Source organism: Thunnus albacares, chromosome 10 (genome assembly GCF_914725855.1).
Source record: "Thunnus albacares chromosome 10, fThuAlb1.1, whole genome shotgun sequence".
NCBI lineage: Eukaryota > Metazoa > Chordata > Actinopteri > Scombriformes > Scombridae > Thunnus > Thunnus albacares.
In genome coordinates, this window is record NC_058115.1 from 27,539,170 (window position 1) to 27,562,026 (window position 22,857).

Sequence of the window (22,857 nt, forward strand, 5' to 3'; positions counted from 1 at the left end):
ATTTGTTTTTTTTTTTGGTTTTGTTTTTTGTTTTTTTGTGCATTAAACATCTGGAAGGAGAGCCAAAAGAAAATGTTCCTGTCTGATCAGGTTGTGTTCATAAAGAGACACTATGTTGTACATTACACAAATCAGTAGGCAGCACAACCTCAACATGTAGGTCCCGTTTACGATCACATGTACAATACATCCAAGTTCATATTGCAATCTGTTAAATGAGCTGTTCACTTCAATGTACTGTATTGCAGCCACACTCGAGTGGTAAGCGCTTTAGGCGAGCAACCAAATCCTGTTAGAAATGTCAATTGAAAAGGTCTTGAGATATTAAAAATGTAGTTTTTAATTAAAGGTTTATTAATAGATTTTTCAAACTTTTTTTTTTTAATTACCCGACCGGATGCCTGAGGCATTTGGATTACAACTTTTATCTCACTCGATTCAGACTGCCTCTCCCCATTCAGCCATTTTGGATTAAAAGTCAGACTTCATAAATGCTGTTCATTAATTCCCAGTGCGGGCAGTTAATGTGAGATTCAGTTGCAACGTTACGGCTGGTCTGAGTGTCTGTTTATTTTTAGATTCTTGTGGCTACTTTGCAGCCCAGGCCTAATCTGTCACGGAGGAGTACATGGAGGAAATCTTAATCGGTGTGCCAAAAAAAGATTTTCAATGCACGCTGGTGTGTCTGGTTTGGAAATTCAACATGTTAGTAACACATACTGTCACAGTAAATGATGTTATTGACATGTGTTGCATGAAGCATAGTGTAAAATTGTTGAAATAAATTAGGAGCAGTCTGTGCTTTGCTGTTTGCATACAGCGTCATTACCGTTATGTTGCAAGTCCATGTGTTTTATTATGCAAACTAGTTATGATGTGAATTATAGGTAACTAGAAAGCAAACTAAAGCATACAAATGTGTTCAGAAATATTTTCTAGCCACAGGTTTATGAATGCCTACTAAATATATTCATGTTCATTCAATAATAAGTATACAAACAAGAAAATCAGATCAAAATGAGTCATGGCCAATTTGTGAGATCTGATGATGCATAATATAATATAATCATTACTGGATTACCCCAATTCACCCCAATTAAAAACCTGCAGGTGGATACAACAGGTTCAGGCATGTCCTCTGAGGGTTATCCAAAGTCATTCTGGGAAATGTAGGCAGTCACTGACTGAAGTAGAAGAAGGAATTGCCACCATCATCGCAACGTAACACCTGGATGAATCTGAACTTCGATTATTGGTGTGATATTAGTCTTGATCATCTTTTGGTGATTATGAGTCTGTAGTGGTGTAAAACATACGAGGTGTAAAGGGAAAATTGTTTATATTTGAGCTTTATTGTCACTTGTCAATCGTTGTCCCTCATTAAAATTTGGATTTTGGTGGGTGGTACTCATTTCTTTCCATGATCAGCCATAGTGGCCTTTTGCTAACTGCAAGGTTCTCATATCAAAACTGCTTTGCCACTGTGTCAGCGAATCTCTATCAAGAGGTAAAGTCCCTCCCATTCTGCTGTCCCCCATGGCACCTTATTTTTAAAAATCTATGTACGACAGTCAACAGCAAGAGACCCTTTGAATTGTGCCATGAATTACACATATGATGTTTGTGAATATATATCACGACAAAAAGTTCCGTTTTAAAAAATTAAGTGTAAAAATATTATGTAGAATTTTTATGCAATTATATGCTTTCAGCCCATTCATAATGTGTCTAAGGGTGTAATCTGTGGATGAATATTAGCATTGTTGTGCATTACTGTCTGCCAGGAGTGGATCTTCTGTGGTTGCATGGGGTGTGCTTTGAACGCAGAGAGAACTTTCAAGCCTTCAAGTGTGTCCTTGGAGAAGACAGTTCTGCAGCAATATGCACCTTTGAGGCAAGAACATACATGTGTGTATGAGTCACAACAATGTTTTGCAGACTACTGTTACAATTAATTTGTTTCCATTTGCATGGGAAAATGTTCCTGAACAACACTTAATAGACTAATGTTTTCATGTTGTTAGCTTAGCTGTCTGTCTGGTTTAGCTAAAGTTAGCATTGACACATTCAATGTTATAGTTGCTGACGAGTTAACTAGCTATTTTTCAGTTTAAGGCATGAATCTCCGTTTTTGTGCACTGTTTTGCGACATGACTTAACAGTACAAGAAATTTGTTGCTTTTCACTGTGTTTGTAATTTAGACTACTTTTGATAGTATTTTATGTATTTAGCCCTGCAATTCATATACATTAACCATCAACTGTATATAAATGTGGACATCATGATAGCTTCCCAAAGGTGAAGTCAAAACATCTCAATCACCCCCTGGTGGCTGGCTGAAGTATAAGTCATAAGTCCCACCCCCTCCATATTAGCGGATGGAACATGAGCCAAACTTAAAAAATCAAAGTACACATCAAATAAATTTTTCATTTTAGGTAGTTCTTATCATGCTGATGTCTGCTCATTTTTCTGATAAGTTTGTTTTTAATTTGTTATTTGTTGATATAGCTGTGACAGCTGCTCTCAAACCTCCGTCACTCTACCGCGCAGACTCTGGCTCCAAATGACATCACACAAGCAAGATGGTAGCTCTTGGAAAGGAGATATTTTGGCTTTGCTTTTGGATAGCGGTAGGAAGTGGAGACGTGTTATCCATATTTATATACAGTCAATGGCATTAACTTACATTAGCTAGCTAGCTAGGTGGAAGCTCCATCTAACTTAACTAACATTAGCTAGCCAGCCAGTTCCATCAAACCCAACCAGTGGACAATCATTGCTTGTCCATTGTTCTTTTGTTTAAGGTCTTAGTTTGTGTGCACTGAATTAACAGTAGCTACAAGTAGTCATTTGCTTTTTCATTGTATGTGTGTAGCAGCTAGTTCTCTAGCTAGCTAGCTATTTAATTTTACAGGCAACTTAGCTTACCCAAGTGTTTGTTGTGCTATGTTAATTCAACATTAAAAGTTAAGGAAAGTATCATTTTCAACCACTTAAATTGAAGTTGGGCATTATTAAATAATAATTGCTTTGTATGTGTTCTCAGGGTAGACTTAACTAAAAATGAAATGGAAAAAATGAGATATTCAAGACTTCTTCATCAACAAGAAATCTCAGGCTGGCTCAGAACAAGGACAGTACAGGTCAGGCTGAGAGCACTGAAAGCAACAGTGAAGGTCAGGGTCAGCCTGAGTGCAGCCACAGACCTTCACATGTTGAACAAAACTCCCAAGGCCGGGTGACCTCCAGGGGAAAATACAGATATGAAGAAAATGATTTAAAATGTAGTTATATTTATACCACATATTATATAATTTGTTGTTCTGCAGGATTTTACAGTTGTAAGTGACTAAATTATCTACTTTTAATTACTAAATTAAACTGATAGCATTGTGCACTGCACAGTTTTATAATAGTATGCCTTTGTAAAACATCTGCACTTTATGCTATATTTTAAAAAGTATAATTTAATTAATTAAATTCAAAATATAGTTAATGAAGTGTTAACTATGTCAGTTAATACTTTTAAATGCACCCAGGGAGGAGACCACTGACCCTTATGATGACTATGCAGAATCAGACGACAGCAGCAGCAGCAGGAACCTCCCAGTTCAACCAGTGCCTACATTTGCTGCAACTAAAGGTCCCCAAGGTAAAATATTAATCCACTCAAAGTGTTAATTACCCACCATGTAGCAATATGTGAATTGCTAACCCTTGATTATCATTATTAAAAAATTATAATAATAAATATTGCAATATGTGAAAATTGACAGTGCTGTAAATAGTGTGATTCTTGCACAATACATTGCACCCACTTCGTCTGCCTTAGGCTACTGTTGGTGAGCTTACTAATTGCACATAAGAGCCAGATCCTATCATAAACAAGGGGACATGTCCGTCAGCATTTTAATGTTGACAGTGCAAAATGAAAAAGGTCATATGCACCTTCCTTACGAGGTGAAAGGGTTAATGTAGCTAACAAAAGCATGACGAAGATACTGTGTATTACTACAATACAACTGTGCAACATAAGAAAAGTCATTGTTTACACCTCAGTAGTCTAAATATTGAAAAGAGATGTCAGTGGCAGCCTTCATTTTTGTTGTCGCTGTCGGGTGCCCCCCCCCCCCACCCCCCACCCCCAGTTTAACTGTCATTCCCCCCTGCGCCCCCCACCTGAAAATAATCTGGATCCGCCCATGCTGTCTGCCACAATGGTTTTTTTGATGATACCACTGTATGGCACCAAAATCAGAAATGTTTAAATCCCTCATATTGTGGCTTTAAGTCTTGTGGTTCTACTGTACCAGTCACTCTAGCCAATAGTGGTTTAAAGGGGACATATTATACTTTTTGTGATTTTCTGTTATTTATATACTGTTATGATGTTGGATATCTATGGTAAACATGGTCAATGCTCCAAGACTTGAGACTAATGTATGTAGAAATACTGCCTGCAAGTCAAAAGCCCAGGCTTCAACCTGCTGTCGCAAACTGTTGGTTTGTGACGTTTTTTTCTACCTTGCAGATGAGCTGATGTTGGCTTGTCGCGCATGCCCATAAACAGCTGTCCTCTCCGTAGCCTTCGTTGCTAAGGTTGTAAATAAGGTTTTTCCATGTGTTGTTTTTGCGTTGTCCACTCTCATATTTCGGGTCAGATTCCGGCTCGAACATTTATGGATGTATTTGAGAAGTTGACATTTCGAGTAACGAACAAAATCCTACCATCCTTCCACTATGGTTTGTTTCATGGTGTGTTGATGTAGCCTCCAGAGTTGGTGGAGGTCTCGTTAGGGGCGGCTTCTGAGAACTGTCCAATCATAACAGAATGGGCTCAGTGGGAGGGGGGCCTTAAAGACACAGGAGCTAAAACTGCCTGTTTCAGACAGAGGCTGAACTGAGGGTAAAGGGTCAGTATGAGACAAATAAGGAATTTTTTAAACTGTATATCATGCAAAGATATTCCAGTAGAGTCCCAGATTAAAAATACAGACCTGGTAATACGCATAAAATGTCCCCTTTAAGGTAACAACCAAAAACTGCAGAAACCTTTGTTGCATGTCACTCTCCGTCTCTCTCTCCCCTCATTTCCTGTCATCACTCTGTTGTCATGTGTCCAATAAAGGCGTTAAATGCCCCCCAAAATAAGTAAAACATTCACTGAAAATCTGATGTTTTAGATTTGGCTGTTAAGATTCAGAATGATTCACCCGTCACTGCAGCAGACAAAGCAGCAAGTATCCCCACACCCTCCTTTAATCATAAATTATGCCACTTGGTGCATAACTAGCCAGGTACTAAGATTCTGTCATTAGCAGCATTGACCGGAGGCAACACAATCAATACAATATTATGAAATCATGTTACACATAAAATGGACTGTTTATGAGCGCAACCTCATCAGCGGCGTTGTTCAGCATCTGTGTGCTCTCATCTGTGACCTTGAGACTTTAGATGTGGCTCAGGAGGGAAACATTTTAAACTTACTGATTTTTTTTTTTTTTTTAGACCAGCGAACCCAACCACGGTCAGTCGACCAGTTTATTTTTCATTTCAGTTCAGAGTTTAAACATACTGGTTTTAAATGTTAGCTCTTTACCTTTTTTTTTTTTTCAAGGCAAACTTCCTGATTTAAAAAAACAAACATGAAAGTTATTTGTTTCAATAGATGACCTGATGTCTTTGTGTTACTGCGTCCAATGCAAGAGTCAGCCTGCTGCAAGAATACTAATATCTCTTGTTAGCACTGAAGATATTTGACCCTAAGCTGCCACAGACTTTCACCTCTTTTTTTTTTAGGATTTAACTGTGTTTGAACGCACAAAAAGAGTCAAAACATGACCAATAGCAATATTTTTGTAATGTAATGCACCACATTTTCTTAAATACAACATAGTGCTGATATGACACAAACTGTTTAGTGATTGTTGTTAAAACTATTGAGCCCATATGCTGTATATCACATTACATATCAAACATTGCAGCTGATTTGTGTAGCCTATATGATCCGTTTTGGCACTGAAACATCTCCTCATTAAAACCTCTGAAATGCTCAGAATATGGTGTTAATTCTTGATATAAAATATGTTTGGATTCTAATGTTTTCACATATAAAATATAATGACTTTCTTTATAATTAGTGCATCTATGGACATCTGGACAGGGGAAAACAGAGCACAAGTTTAGTTGACACACACATGCACACAGAGATCTTACTTGAACTTTGCAAGAGTGCAAAACTGAGTGTAGGTCTTGAGGGAACAGGAAACGACTTCCCTCCTCCCCCTTCAATTCTGCCCCCCTCCCCTCCCCTCCTCCCCCCGTCCCTCCCTCCCTCCTCTGCCTCCTCTCCCCTCCCTCTTCCTCCTCCTCCTCCTCCTCCTCCTCCTCCACCACGCTATAGCAGCGAACTAGGCAGGCCAACTTGCAGAGTGCAGCTCAGCCTCGACAGCGGCTGCTTCCCACTGGGGGTCTTCGGAGAGCATCGCACTTCCATGTGCGCTGCTGTGCCCACTGGATGTTGAAATCGCGCCGTGCGCCTCGCCAGGAGCCACCATGTCCAACCCAACCCACGACCCGTTCTACTCATCTCCGTTCGGACCCTTCTATAGGAGACACTCGCCCTACATGGTCCAACCCGAGTATCGGATCTACGAGATGAACAAGCGGCTGCAGACGCGCACAGAGGTGAGCCGACCGGAGATAACCGCCGCACGGTCCCGTTTAGGTCGCGGTACCGGTAGGAGGGTAGCGGGCTGTGGAAGTCCGGTACCGGGAGGAGGGAGGGGGGTGTGGAGGCTGGACAGGGAAGCTCGGGTCGGTATGAAGGTCCGTCAATCAGGAGATATGGATGTGATGCCAAAGTGCCAAACATTCCTGAGGTGAAAGTAAACAGGCTTCTCTGTGTGGACTTCGCTGCAAGAAATATCCAGTCTTTGAAGTGATCTGTTTCAGTGAGGAGACTTTGAATTTAAATTTAGGTGTTAAAGTAAAAAATAAAAGATGATATCTGGAAGAGATGATTTCACGTGGCCAATTAACTTGTTTAAAATTCGTCACTTGAGATGACTTGAGTGTCAGTACCAACTCTGATACAAGTGACTCACCTGAAGTAAGCATCACTTGTTAAGACAGTTTCATAATTAGGTGAAACTTGTCTTTAAAGAAATATTTTAATCAAGATTTTAAGACTCTTAACTGCACTATAATTAGGATGAACATTTTATTTTTATTTTTATTTTTTTTTAATTTGACATATTTATAAAGAAAGTTAGCCTGTGTGTAACCATAACCAAGTGTTGGATTGAAAAAAAATGCCTGAAAGAAGTCTGAAAGACTATTCAGGTCTAACCAGGCTGCAGAGACTGAGGCAAAGTAGCCTTTTCACGTGCATTTGATTAATTTGCATATATTTACATATGGTTGGTTTTTACATATTTGCATGCTGGGTTTGCTCTGTTAAAAACTGCAACAGCTCAAACCACACAAGCCCATCAAGAATGTAGAGAGTTTGCCCTCTCCAGTGAAGAGTTTGCGGTGTAACTGTTAAGGCTGCCTGACCTATGATTCATCACTCTGTCTGTAGATGAAGTTTTCTCAATGAAAGTGACCCTGATTGCAAATGAAGATGATCATATAATTGCATAAGGTTGAATTAATTTCATGTCATTTTCCTGATAGTAGTGTGCTAAGCGAGTGTGGCGTAGTGTCATTCAGAGTGAACCTTTGGTGATCCCGCAGTGAATTATACATAGCAAGCATCTGTCTCCAGCATCTGCTCACAAATGTGTAAATCTGCAGATAAAAAGTTCATCCAGCATGTCAAGTTCTCCTCGCGAGGTATCTTCACAGAGATGGAGAGCAGATAAAATGCATCTTGTGGCAGCTGAAGTCTTCACTTTTTGAACTATAACATGTAAGGGCTGCAACGAAGGATTATTTTTTTTCATTATTGCTCAATCTACTGGCTGTTTCTTGATCGACTGATTAATTGTTTGGTCTATAAAATGTCAACAAATGCAAGTTATCCCATGAAGACTTCTTAAAATGTCTTGCTTTTTTTTGACAAACTGTCCAAAACCCAAAGATATTCAGTTTACTATCACAAAAGAGTTAAAAAAAAACAAAAAAACAGGGCATATTCAGCAAAATAGTGAATTTAGCCATTTTTACTTTAAAAATGACTTAAATGATGATTTTCCTCACAAAATAAGTGCCAGTTAATCTTCTATCAATCCACTAATTGATTAACCTACTAATTATTTTAGCTCTAAGTATATAATATTGTAAATAATGTGACCTTTGGTTGCTGTTGGAGGCTGTAATTTGATTCCCTCTGAGATACAGTTTTAAGATAAATAAGATAAATTTGTCCTTTAAATGATTTCATGTGAAAATTTTTGCTGTCGTTTTGGAAATCTTATTTTTTTTAAAGACCTCAGACCTCAGCTGAGTTACTGCAGCAGCTTGCAGATGCTGACTTGCGAGGAACTTGCAACTTTAAGCAGACCAAGGCAATGTTGCTGAGATGCAACGGCCCGGTCTGATGCATTATTCATGTGGAGTGGTCCAAGCCCCAGTGGACCTCAACTCTCGTACCACACATACCCAGACACCAAGTGCAATCACGATGCACACACAAACTCACACGCATGCGCGCGTACTGTATGTATCTGTGCACACAGATATGGCATGACATGCACATGTGTTAATATACTTCCAGACATATACGGCACAAAAGAAACGGCAGTTGATAATATACGTAGATGATATGAGCACACAAACATCGGTTTGTTTGTCCTGTCATCTTCTTAGACTAAATTATATAATTGCCTATTAATATAATTTGTTTTTTGTTTCCGTCGGTGCTCACAGCATCCTCATTCTCCTCTTCGTTTCCTTTCTTTACCGTCTTCAGTGTATAATATGTCTTCTCTTTAGTGATGTGGTTATTGTTTGATTAAAATGCAGGTGGTGAGCATAATGAGGAAGAAGTAGTGTCTTAGAGCGGGAAATAAATGCCTCGAGTTTTGCAGTTTGTTTGCATCCAGATGTGCCATACAGCTCAGTTCAGGCTTTTAACGAAATTATATAGTAATTATCCTCATGAATGCAAAACTGTAGCCATCAATTTACACAAACCTAATGCATGGGAAAACATATCTGAGGCAAAGAAAAAGGTTGTAATAGAAAACTCCCTTTGCAGAGCTACTGTATAGGATGTCTTTGTCTGTTCAGTCTAACTAATACAGAGGAGGAAAACACTGTACATGCTTCATGAAAGAGACGCTGAGGCTGTTTACTTCCTGTTAAGCAAGGTTAGCCGGCTGGTCCCTTAATGATGATGTGCGGCTGAAGGGTCGTCGTGCTGATTCTTTCATCCCTGAGCTGCTGCTCTGTCCATCTCTCCTGCAAGATGACTTAAAAATTCAGCACACATTTAAAACATGACTGTGTCAGTATCAGTGCAGGGTCAGGCCGGCGTTGTTTCAAAACAGGAAGTTTGCCATGTTCCTTGCAAAAAAAAAAAAAAAAAAAAAATCTGGATTCCATTAGAAGAAAAGAGCTGAATTGTCCTGCTGGATAGTTTCTTGAATATTTCATCAAGGTTTTGCTGCTAGCAGCTGTTGCAGATCCATATCCTTTTGTGTTTCATGGAAGTATCAATTTGACAAACTCAGTTTTGAAGATATATTACAGTCTTAACCCTTGTGCTGTGTTGACATTGGCTTTACTTCCTCATTGCTTGGGGTCAAACAGACCACACTGCTGTATGTGTAAAAATAGTAATCATGACTACAAACTTCTGACCTTATTAAGACCAAACATGTACAGTAAAGTCATCATAAATTATTGTTATGACACCAAATAAGGAAATATTTTATGTTCTATATGTTTTATGAGCTATGCATGAACAAATCTATAATTTTGTTTGCTGAAAAGTCATTTACAGACAAAGAAATGTGCAGTATTTTGTCCTACATAGTGATGTTACTCATATTTGGAGTCAATCGGACCTCAGAGAAGTTAACTTTCTGTTAGACATCTTATGAACAAACTGTCATAAAACCCAAATAACAGAAATAAAAATTGACTTATTTGGGACTTGAGAGGGTTAGTGCTGAATAATAAGTACTGTCAACACCAATCACAGATATAGAGCATATTAAAATATATTGTTTTCAGCCCTGTAATGCATCACTTTCTGTGGTGGACGTTTGAAATATGTCAGATAAAAAATCGTGTTTATAAACAATTCTCATAAAATTAGGAAAAGTCATGAAGTAACAAGCTGAAAAAACTATGTTAAGTATGTTTTTTAGCCGTTAAAACGGGCTCGGGGTCTCAGCTAGAGACATCAGACATTAGGAGCCTGGGCTTTTATCATCGTTATCTTCTCAAAAATTGGCTTTAAACATACAGCAGCAAGACAGAAAGTATATTTAACTGACCCAAAGAAATATGATATAAAGTGTTTCTGTTAGGTTTGCGTGTTAAGAGATACATTGAAGCCTCTCTTTGACTAAATTTGTTGCAACATTTTGTTTATCCAGTCAAAAATGATTTCAAGCTTGTAAACAGCAGTCTTGTCAGAATTACCACCCAAGTAAAGATGCTAAATATGGTGAAAAGATTGCCATTGTTAAAGATAAGAATAGCTCCGAGCGTACTTAACATCGTGCTTGCTTGCAGGCCATTGAAGCAAAATGACTCACTAGTTTTCATTCTCGTCATTCGGAGCTGTTTTTAACGGGGGGGGGGGGGAACTGACTAAGCCTCGGTATGAAACCACCTTTTATAGAAGTGTTGAAGGAGTCGACTGAAGTCACTCCTCTGTTAGAAATTCTTCCATTTGTCTTATTCATGAGTGTGCTTTTGAATTTGCTTGGCTGGTGGTGCAACTGCCGCTCGCACTGGCAGGCACAGGACTCAAGGACTTGACACTTGGAGGAGACTTACTTACCCCGAGAGGAAGCTATAGTCTTCGCGAGTATAAGTCACATCTATAGCGAAAGCTTTACGCTGCTAATCCCCCAGGAGTGAAATAACACGTTGTTAGAATTAGACAGAGACATGTTATTCTGTTTTTATCCTTTTAACATCTCACATGCGCTGTTGTTCCATAACCTGGAACTTTAAATGGATAATGTTTGCAGCGTTATAGTCTGTTAAAATCATTTTAAAAGGCAGAGAAATTACCTTTACAAGGAAAAATCCACCCCCTCAGATGCTGCTGTGCCATTATATACAGTTAATAGTCCATTTTGGGGATGTTCAGCACATTCAGTTCAATTGTTTTATGTTGTTTTTCTCATCTGTCTGTTTCCTTCAGCACCTCAGAATGAAAAACTGAAGTGTTTTCTTTGAGGTGTGGGGTTGTATGTGTAGGTGGAGAGTGCTATATTGTAGAGCTGCAACTAAGGATTATTCTCATTATCAATTGATTAACCAATCTCAGAAAATAGTGAAAATTGTCTATCCCTGTTTCCCAGTCCGAAGTGACGTCTTCAAATGACTTATTTTGTCCGACCGACAGTCGAAAAACCCAAAGATATTCAGTTTATAATGACATAAAACAGTGAAAAGCAGCAAATACTCACATTGGAGAAGCTTTAACAGTAGAATGGTTGGAGTTTTTGCTTTAAAAAAAAAAAGACAAACGATTAACCGATTATTTCTGAAAAAATTTCCGAAGAACGATTAATCAACTAATCATTTGAGATCTACGACAGTGATGATGATATCAAGGCTGTAACCAACAATTATTCTCATAAACGATCCATCTGCAGATTACTTTCTAGATTAATCAGTGGTCAATAAAATGGGAGAAAATACTGAAAGGTCACAATATTTCACAATGACAGTTTCCTAAAGCCTGCATCTTTAAATCTTTTGTTTTGTGCAAACAGCAGTCCAAACCCAAAGACGTAAAGTTTAGTATCACATAAGATGAAGAAAAGCAGCAAATCCCTAACCACCGAGAAGCTGAAACCAGAGAAGGTTTGGCATTTTTATTTGAAAAATGACTCAAATGATTAATCAATGATCAGAATAGTTGCTTTCTCTGTTGATTGAATAATTAATTTGTTGTTTCAGCTCCTGATGATATAAAACTATGGAGGGAAATTACAGTTTCTCCCTCTGTGAAAAAGTGTATTGTGATTCTGATACTATGATGTTTATGATTTCTGCCCTCCAATTCCATAATAGATAGAAATATCTAGACATGACCTCATGTTGTCATGAGGTTAACAAAGCAAATAGTTTTATCTTTAGGTGAGTCTCTTCCTCTAAAGCACGCCGAGGGATGGTTTCTTGTTCCTTTCTCAGTAACAATCTTTTCACCTGCCATGCACCCAAAAGCACACATGGAAATAAGGCAGAATAAAAACCTAACAATACAACAAGTCCTGTGTGTTTGTCTGGAATCAGCACTCACCTTTGAACTGATGAGTGTGCTGCAGCTTAAACAGTCCTGCTCCTGTGATGACTCGGGGTCTGTTTCTATCCCAACCTTATTACCTGCGCCATTCATACTTATTACCTGCCTGGCTGTATTTCTGCACCAGGCTGACTGCTATCCCATTACCTTCATTTTACACAATGTGAACCCGCTGTGACCTGGCAATCTAAACAGGCTTTGATGTGGATTTGATGCTATGCATACGGTGTGACCACATTGTTTCTGTGCTGTCGCTTGGGGGGCACTGGCCTCGGCGTACGGAGGCAGCTGCGATGATTTGTGGGGGAATTTGACACTTAAGCGTATGCAAATGAGGCAGCGGATTAACATTCAGAGGAGGAGCTTGGTCGACCTCAGCCGGTGTAAGGCCATTAGCATAGAAGACATTAATATTCAGCGGAAGAGAGCGGGGACACAGAATAATACTGTAAGTAAAACTACAACACAGAGGGTGAAACAGAGGGAAAACAAAAGCATTTTAATGGAGGCGCCATAATAATTCTCAAAGGGCTGCGTTCAGAAACCTCTCCGCTGCTGCTGACAGTGGGTCTAATGATCACACTCTTCCTCAGTGGACAGACATGTAATAACAGTGATTGGCAGGACATTCATTGGATTCTTGTGTCTATTGCACATAGTTAGTCTCATTCTCATTATTCAAATGGACCCACAGACCTGACTCATTGGCTCTACTGTGGAACTGGAGTAACTGGAGTGTTCATTATGGCAAAATCCCTTGTTCCTGTCAGGGGCAAAGTGGATCTGTTCCCATCAGCACTATGTGTCAGATTGACATGAATAGGCTTATGATGTAGAGGTCAAGTTGGCTCCAAGCTGTAAGGTTCACAGAGAGGGATTAAGATGAGCCACCAAGAACACACCAGGAGATTTCTTTTGGTGAGATTCAAAGGAAGTTTTTAGTTCACAAGACATTTAAGCTGTAACTAATGATTGTTTTCATTTTCGATTAATCGGAAGATTATTTTATAAGTCAAGTTTTTGGTCTATAAAATGTCAGAAAACAGTGAATATTGCTTATCCAAACTTCTAAGAGCTCAAAGTGACATCTTCACACAGCTTGTTTTGTCCAACCAACAGTCCAAAACACAAAGATATTCAATTTACTATCATATAAAACAAAGAAAAGTAGAAAATCTTCACATCTGAGGAGCTGGAGCCAGCAGAAAAGAGGGTGAAATGATTAATTGATAACAATCTTTGCTGATTCTCATTCTGTCTGTCTATCCACTAATCAATTAATAGACTAATGGTTTCGGCTCTACAAGCAATCATAGCGAGTATTTTCAAGCCACATCTCATGTTAAAAACAACAACATTTCATGCAACTGTTTGATGAGCTTTCAACAACGACAACAACAACAGGAACGAGTCTCTCACACTTCCCATTTTGTTGCTGTAGTTTTCCCTGATTCACCCAGATATGGTTCTTCTTCTCCTCCTGAAGTATGAAGTGACAAATAAGAGTGATATTCAAACTTAAACGGAAGCATGCAGATATTTTGCATTTCTTATGCCTTTTAAACATCACTGTCCAGCTGTGTTAACAAATGTGAATGTGCTACAAAAGTATTATCAGCAAAATATACATTACTGTAAGTATCAAAAGTTAAGGTATTTATTGGGCAGAATGGTCCATTTCAGAGTGTTATATTATTATAAATTGCGGCTTGTCAGGCTGGAACTAATTTTAAATACTGTTGGATAGTATAATCTGTCTTGATGCATCATATTTTATAAGTTGATGATATGCTTTGTATGGAAGATTTGAATCTGCAACGCTATCAGATACATGTAGTGGAGTAAAAAGTACAATATAGAGCTGCAACCATCAGTCAATTGACAAAGAAATAATCACCAACTATTTTGGTAATCGATTCATCATTTTGAGTAATTTTGTTCAGAAAAAATACAAAAATGATCTTGTTCCAGCGTCTTAAATGTGAATATTCTCCTGTTTCTTTAGTCCTCTATGATAGTAAATTGAATATCTTTGAGTTATGGACTTTTGAGCGAGACATTTGGAGTTGCACCTTGAGCTTTGGGAAACAGTGACATTTTTTAGACCAAGCGATTAATCGATGAATCAATTAATCAAGAAATTGACACATTAATTGATAATGAAAAGAATCATTAGTTGTAGCGCCAGTACAGTATTTGGCTTTGAAATGTGATGGAGTATGAAGTTGCATCTCAAAATTGTACTCAAGTACAGTACTTGAATAAACTTAGTTACTTTCCAGCATTGTTTGCCCATCATGCAAAACATTTCATAAAATTCACGACACGAAACTCCAACTGAACTGAGAAACATTTCAGCTTTTTTTTTTTTTTTTTTACCCATCTGTTTGTTAACACTGACATTTTTTGCAGCGTGTGCCTGTGAAACTGGCTGAAAGTAATTACCAGAAAGGTGTTGAACATCACGGTGCCCTTATCTGAACCATTACTGTTGGATTGATCTACCATCAGGGAAAACAAGCCACTGTAGGTATCACTGAACAGGCTTAGAGTGTCTCACAACTGAGTTTTAATCACTTTTTCAATCAAGTAAAACTGAAGGAAATGCTTTTAAATCAATTATTTAAAAAGCATATTTTAGTTGGTGTCAAAGGGCAGCATTAATTTTTGTATTGTACATGTTATTTATACTTTTTTTGCATTCAAAACCAGACTCAGTGATGCTGGAAATATTCACAGCTGATTTATGAATTACTTAGTATTGATTGGGCAGTATAGATTTTAATATTACATATGCAATTATCAAATATATTTTACATTTAATGAGAAATTAAACTACAGAAACAATGGAGAATAAGTCCTAAATAACTCTATAACATTTGTTCCTGTATTTACTTGGCTCAGGACTGACTGAACAGCCTTATTATTTATTTCTCTATCAACTGAGTCTCCAATATGTGCTGTCATTATGACTCACAGCCTTATTGACAATGAAAAGACATCTGCTTTTGTGGAAATGTTGCTCGGAGCTCTTACATTAAAAACAAAAAAAACATTTTACATTTTCATAATGCTGCCAGTCAGTGAAAGCAGTGAATCACATTAGCTTCTGCTTAACTCCCTGCCTACATACCCTCGCTAAATTAAAGAATAATACTGCTAAAAGGTGAGCAGACAGGCTGATAGTTTTGAAAAGAAAGAAAAAAAAGTAACTTTATCCTCAGAAAACTGTGGTCATGACTGTTAACTTAGCTGAATAGCTTTCACCTAGTTTTCATTTTATTCCTTAGAAAGCTTCTCTTTGGTGTATAATTACTGAGCAGAGACAGAAAGGACAAAATCTTACATGAGGGTCAGTTTACTGTCTAGGAAAACTGCATATTCTGTGCAAGTTAACATACAACTTAACTTTGCAGCTAAAACACTATCCAAGTTATTCCAAGTCACTTGTGACAGTAATTAACATCTGTTTATACAGACCTCCGTGACAAATATCCAGATTTTTTTTATTTTTTTTTTAAATCTCAGGGGTGAAACAAGTTTGTTTTCCTGCGCACATTGCAGGTAGAGTCACAAGTCATACAGGTCACAGCAGACAACATCTGAAAAATACACAAACACATAAAGGAACATGTATTCAAGGAGGACAATATTGTTGCTCTGGAGCCTGCCTAGACTGAATTAAAAAACAATGTATTTTATACAATTGATCCATTAATAAATAAAAGGCTTACTTTAAGCGATGCACCTGAAAACGCGGCCAATAAAACAAGCAATAAATATGAAATGAAACAATACATATTAAATTAAACCTTACAAATGATGCCAAAAACACGAGTACACAAGTATTATCTGTCATTCAAAAGTTGTGGGCGCAAAACACCTCAATCATACTGCGGAGCGTCTAACTGGTCACTCAATACACTTTGAGATGACCTTGAAACTGAAGTATGGTTACAACGCTTCTTCTACCTCCGAAACCTAATCTAGTCAAACCTATTATAGGACCAGCCTTCAGAAATCAAATATTTATTTCAAATCTGACATTCATCTGTGTTATAAGCTCTGTTTTTCCCTCCAATATGCAAGTAATGGGGTTATATTTGCAGGTGTTAGGTTCAGAATTGGTATAACCAAGAGTAACTTTATGATGCTGTCATTTCATGAGGTTTTATACATTAAAATCAAATATACTTTTGCAATTATTGGAGTCTTTTCAATTGCTGAACATCTTAGTTTTCTGTATATTGCTTTCTAATTAAAATATTTACACAGCAATCACCTATTTTTACAATGCCTTTAAAGAGTTTTAACACAAAATATAAAATATATACATAAAATAATTATATAATGGCACATTGAAACATGATACCATTATACTATATCGTAGCGACATTAAAGATATATAAACAGGTTTGGAATTAATCTGTTTGATCATGTATATTTTATAAGTCTCTTTTTACTGTGTTGGTTCAGTAATATCATACTGTACATGGGATGCTCTGAGAGGATGTTCCCAGAAAATCATATGAAGAAAGAAAAGAAAAGAAAAAAAAAAAAAAAAAAAAAAGACCTCTGCTCTGGTCAAACAATAAGCGTCAGTCACATCCAGCAGGATGCTCGGACAATAGACCCACCTTTTTCCTGGCCCTTTCCCATGGTTCCTTCCAGGCTGCACTGTCGCTCAGATAACAGAGGAGACAGACGGGGCCTGTAGTCTGTCTATGTCCTGTTGTTCTCTCTCCCCCCGATGTGGTTAGAGAGGCCGTCCCATAACGGAGAGGTCACAGGTTGGATCCTCACAAACAGCCGTCTGTGTGTCCCGCGACAACCTTGGGTCACGTTGAAGGGTCTTTAAGTGAGACGCTGCCTTGTGGATTGTTTGCACTTATTCAAAACTAGTAATGTATCCTCAGATATAAAACATGGTGCCCACAACTGCGGGTTTAAAAATAGCAAATAGGTTCCTAAATTGTACTGCTGCTCTCTATGGCAGAGCTCTGTTTTGGAGCAAGACTTGTTTGAAGGATTGTGTGCTTCTGGCCAACCCTGATAGGGATTGTATCGGGATGTACTGTCTCCATATTTTCCAATGTTTGTTTTCTAATGAAGTAATGACAAACTGCTGACATTTTTGGAACATTTTTAGTTAAATTTGCACTTGTTTGATGTCCTTAGATGACATTCTGAATCAGCTGTCATCCTACATTTTTGCTCTGCCCACCTCTACTCTGTTTCACCTGCACAAGGTTGTGTGCAGACTCATAGTTAGCTGGTTGAAGGAGATTTTAATTAGCTTTTTTGGCTGCCACTTAGCCAACTCTTGTAGAAAGCAGTGTAACTCTTGTTTTATGCTGAAAAATATTCAACCCAATGATATTTCATCATTATGTGGTTAAAAAAAAAAAAAAAAACCCATGTTGCTTTATCACCCTGCACCAGATACAGTGAACACGGGGGAGACACAGAGTGCTTCAAGTTAGTTACACCAGGAGCCAGCTACTGCTCTCTGCTGCTTTCTGGGCGTTTCATCATTTTGCTGATCAGCTGTTTGACTCTGATGTAGTTTACTGTTTTTCCTGTGAGATGAACTCGAACTATTCTGCATAAATAGGGAATGGACTACAGAATATCATCGGCTGGGACAATTTTTTTTTCTCATTTACTTATTTATTTTTTGTGTGCATTTAGTCAGAACACTTGCTGAGCATGTTTTCGTTTTTTTAACAACTGTTCGGTCCAGGCTGGGATTTGAATTCACAGCCAGAGATCCAGCCTCTAGGCCAGAATTTATGTTTTGTCCGTGCTCCTGTTGCTGGTTTGAATTTTCCAAATACCAATCAGGATTTAGCAACATTTAAATCAAAACGTGATGAGAGTTGTTGGGGTTGTCTGCCTCTGTCACCAGGCCACTGTCAATCAGATCTGATCAAATCACTCCCATACAGTCCTGAAGAAGATAGATTGGAAGGCGGAGACGGAGTTTTTGAGTCTTTAACTCTTATAGAACAATATCTATGGAGGTTTTTTTCAAACTTTGATTGACTTTGTTGCTTTGATTAATATGTATTATATTTATAGAGAAATATAGAGACTTTTCATGTATTTCAACGTAGTAAGAAACAGTAACTGCCATATACGGTTGCAATGCACAATCAGATACTTAAAAAATTGAAATGTAGACTGTATTTTGGTTTTTGACAGTTAAGTAGTAGAGTTAAAGTCATTTAAAACACCTTCTTATCCAAGATATTTACTCTACTTGTTAATTTATCATGTTATTAAAAATTTTTTGAAGATTTTGCTTAGTTTCAGAAATGTATGATAATTAGCAAAGCAAATTTAATTATGATTTTTAAAAAATATTAAGAACCACTGACAAAGTTCTTGATCTTGAGTATTCTTTATAAGCTCTGACCATGTGGATTATAAATAAACCACCACTGTATTCTGTAATGTCCTTTGTGTTCAGCTCTCCTTAGCTCGTCACATTGATCACACTAACGAGCGACAGGTGAGGGTGCACATTAACAAGACTTAACCACGGTGACATTAAAACACAGCACATTCGCTTAAACTGAACAATATCTGTGGATTTGATGAGATCCAGTATCGATCGAGTTTTTTCTTAGGCGGTGGGAGGAAGTGTAGCGTGTGTTGATTTTTTATTGGTCTAATTAGCGCAGTAGTGGGGGAATACAGGTTAGGTTGGCTGTTGGCAGTGTGTCTGAGTGAGAATCCACATCCTCACTTCCCTTTTTTCTTTTAATTTCTCATGGGTGCTGCAAATAATTTTACTTAGCTGCTTTGTCATTCGAGCATTTTATTGTTGTTATTGTGTTACCATTTTCTTACCTATTGATGTTTGTTGTCACTTAACATGATGCCCTGAGGGGTGTTTCATAAAGGTCTGTCTTTACCCTGTTCAAGGTGGGAATGTTGTGCCTCAGCGTTCTGTATAAAGGGTACAAAACAGGGAATTCGGGGGTATTGTTGTTCCGCCATTAAGCCGGCAGCAAAGGTAGTCACATAGCTGGATCGACGTCTGTGTAAAAGGGGCAGTCAGCATGGCGAGTCTACACACACTAGACGTGCTGTTGTGTTACACGTCATGCCTCTGATTCTGGAAAACCGGCATGCTATCTAAAATCACACACATGGGCTGGCATTGTGCTGGCTTTGTTTGGCATAATGACAGGGCTTCTTTACGGCAATATTTTGCAGGATCTCTGAATAAAAGGGGCTTTAAATAAACTGAACCAGGATTAAACTGTGTCATAAAGACAAAAAAAAATACATATCATCAGACTAATTCAAGTCTAGTTCAAGAACAGACTTTGCAAAACAGACCCAAGACATCAAGCACAGATCACATAGAGTCTCAGTGGAGTATACAATATTACAGTAGAAATGTTGGAACCACTGCAGATAAAAAAGCAAAAGAGAACCTCTGGTAAACTCAGGCACAAACACAACTCCATTACAGTTGGGGAAAGATGGTTGGGGTTAAAACTACTACTTCATTAAGGTCAAGGAACAACTGCAGTCATGGTTAAAAGAAACTAACAATGACTGTTGGAAGGAAACAAACAGTGGTCTCTCGTGTTTAAGTCCGACCTCCCATCCAGTCACCCTGACCTCCTCCCTCTGTGGAGTTTGCGGCTCTATGATAATGTCACCTGACTTTCTCCTTTCCTCCCGACGGGCACTGAATAGCAGGAAAATTAAATTTCTCAAAATGGAAAGTTCTCTATCAGTTGGATTATGTTACTTGGGTTTGTACAGATGACAGGACAGCCTCCATACTGTATGGTGAAAACATTATTTAAATACATTCAGATTGGCTGTCTACATTTCTTGTATTTTTAATTGAAAAGATTTCTGCGTGTCTTTTTTTATTCAATTTTTGTTTGTCTCCATTTAGATGAGATGATTTTTAAGCAGCTGAGGTGTTTATATAACCTTAACACATTTCAGTTTATACTTCAAATAGCTTGATTTGTCCAAACAGTCCAATACCTGAAGATGTTTAATTTACTTTGATATAAAACACACAAAAGCGGCAAATTCTCACATTTATGAAGCTGATTCTGTTTGGCATTTTTGCTTAATAAATTACTTAATTGATTAATTACTTATTAAAGATGATGTTGATTGATTTTCTGTCAAAGTAATACATTAATTGTTTCCGCTCTGAATATGTGTTGAACATAAATTTGTAGTGAAATTCATTTTTAGGATCTTAGCTAATGCCTTCAGCGGGTGTCACTTGCAGTGAGTGTTCTGTATTTTGCTCAAGGGCACTTCAGCAGGACAATGGTTATTGCCATAATGGAGATCAATCCTAACCTGACACACCAGATGGTTTGTTACACAGAACCATCTGACAAGTCATCCTTGGAAACTGTTTGGAAAAGGGCAGGCACTTTCAAAAATTACTTGGCAGGTGATTGGATGAACCATCTGTCTATCACCGTCTATCACTGTCTTACCTTACGAGGCAGCTTCATTTGTGCGAAAATCCTCATTGGATGCCGATTTGTCCGAACCACCGTTGTTTCAGACAAAAGAGCATAAATTGAAGCTTGACAAGATGGATTCTCACGTCATCTTGTGATGTCGTGATCTCACAAATCCAGTCGCCTCGCATGGTAAGATCAATCTTGCGACCATTTAAAAGCCAGTATCTCTAATGACTTGGCCACCTTGCTATCCCAGCAGTTTTGAACACTGCAGCAGCTCGTTGCAGCTCCTCTTCATGTGTGTTTCTTGCATTAAAACAGGAGACAAATGACTTTTGTATATTAACCCCCGAACCTAAATCTATACCGTAACACAAACAGTGTCTGAACCGGTTTTGTGACTGCTGCTTGTAACTTCTGACACTAAAAAAAGAGAGAGAATGGGAACCATGCCAAAGTAAATTGGAAGACATGTAATTAAACACGGGAACTTCTTCACTCACTTCATTTATAGGGAGAAAGTTCATTCCTGGTAAATGTGCAGAGGCTGTTCAAGGGCAATGGCTTTTTTCCCCTCACTGCATTCATTTCTCTTCATTTGCATAATGCTTGGCTGGTGGCTGTAAGGTGGCCAAAAGCAGCAACATGTTACAGTAAGTTTTGCATCATATAAAAACGATTAAGACCCAAGAGGGTAAACCTGTGTTGGTATCACTGACTCTGACATGATTAAAGCGATGTTGTCTATGCGGTCTAAAGGAGTGGTTCTTATACTTTGTCATCCTAAGCACCCTTTAATGGATACAGTACCTGCTTGGTAAGGGTTTGTCCTGCAGACCACCAAGTGTGGGGATGTATTTTGCACAGTATTCACAGCACGGAGAAAACAGAGAAACCTCAAAGCCAAATCAATCTTATGTTTGATAGGAGCAATGTCTCAATGTCTCTCTAACTTTGATTAATGTAGCGATTATTTTTTAAGTAACTGATTATTTGCTTAATCTATAAAATGTCAAAAAATAATCAAAATTGGCAATGACATAGTTCTAGAGTTCAAGATGATCACATTGCTTTTTTTGTTCGACCAATAGCCCCAAAACCCAAAAGGTATTCAAATTACAATGATTTATAATAGCAGCAAAAACACCAAATTCTCAACTGTGAAAAGCTGAAATCAGCAATGACTTTTTTCACTTGATAAATAACTTAAATGATCAATTATTCAGTTTGTTGTTGATTCATTTTCTGTTGATCAACTAATTGTTGAATTAAATGAGTGGTTTTAGCACTAATGTAGTAAATTAAATACTAAAAGTTATATAAAACTTATATTAAAATGTGAATACTTATATCACAGACATTTCAGATGTGAAATGTCCCCCTGTAGAATTGCAGCCACAAAAATCAAGATAATCGAAATTGTGCAGCTGAAGTGCAACTTTCTCTGAGACTTCAATTTAAAAACGTTCTTCTGTCAATGGCCTTCAGACAATCAAACAAAGGCTATCTTGCTAAAGATCCTTTCTAAACATCCAGAGTCTTTGCTTCTGTTAAGTTGCTCTGCTCCCCCATAACCTGAAGATGTTTGAATCTTTGGCAACAGTAAAACTTTCTTGGCTCACCAGTCAGCCGGGCCACATGCTATTCAGAATCAGAAAAACTTGATTAATTTCCCTGTGGGGATCAAAGTTTTTCTGATTCTGATTCAGGAGCTGAATGGGGTTTCAGACATTGGTAATTCTCCAAGGTCAGGCGCCAGACACGCCTACACTTCTTGGAGGCTTTTCTGCCACAAGACGCTGGAAGCAACAGCAAAAAAAAAAATATATATATATATATATATATATATATATAAATAAAAATACAGACGCTTGCTGGAAAATGGTTCATGTTAAACATAGCAACATTAGTGGATTATGGAGTGTTAGAAAGAAAGAAAAAGAAAA

General features: G+C 38.0%; 1 protein-coding gene across 8 annotated transcripts in view; it reads left to right on the top strand.

Moving 5' to 3' along the window:
* The first annotated feature begins 2,617 nt into the window (after nt 1–2,617).
* The window catches only part of ldb2a (LIM domain binding 2a), a 100,831-nt gene continuing 80,591 nt past the window's right edge, over nt 2,618–22,857 (top strand). For 3 of the 8 annotated variants that reach the window (XM_044363941.1, XM_044363942.1, XM_044363949.1), the window contains exon 1: nt 6,388–6,694. In XM_044363941.1, coding sequence (XP_044219876.1) covers nt 6,563–6,694 — 132 coding nt within the window. In that variant the 5' untranslated portion in view covers nt 6,388–6,562. Of the gene's footprint in view, nt 2,635–3,050; nt 3,181–3,496; nt 3,657–6,386; nt 6,695–22,857 lie in introns of those variants that run through there. The other 5 variants (XM_044363945.1, XM_044363946.1, XM_044363947.1 and 2 more) reach the window with 4 other exon arrangements.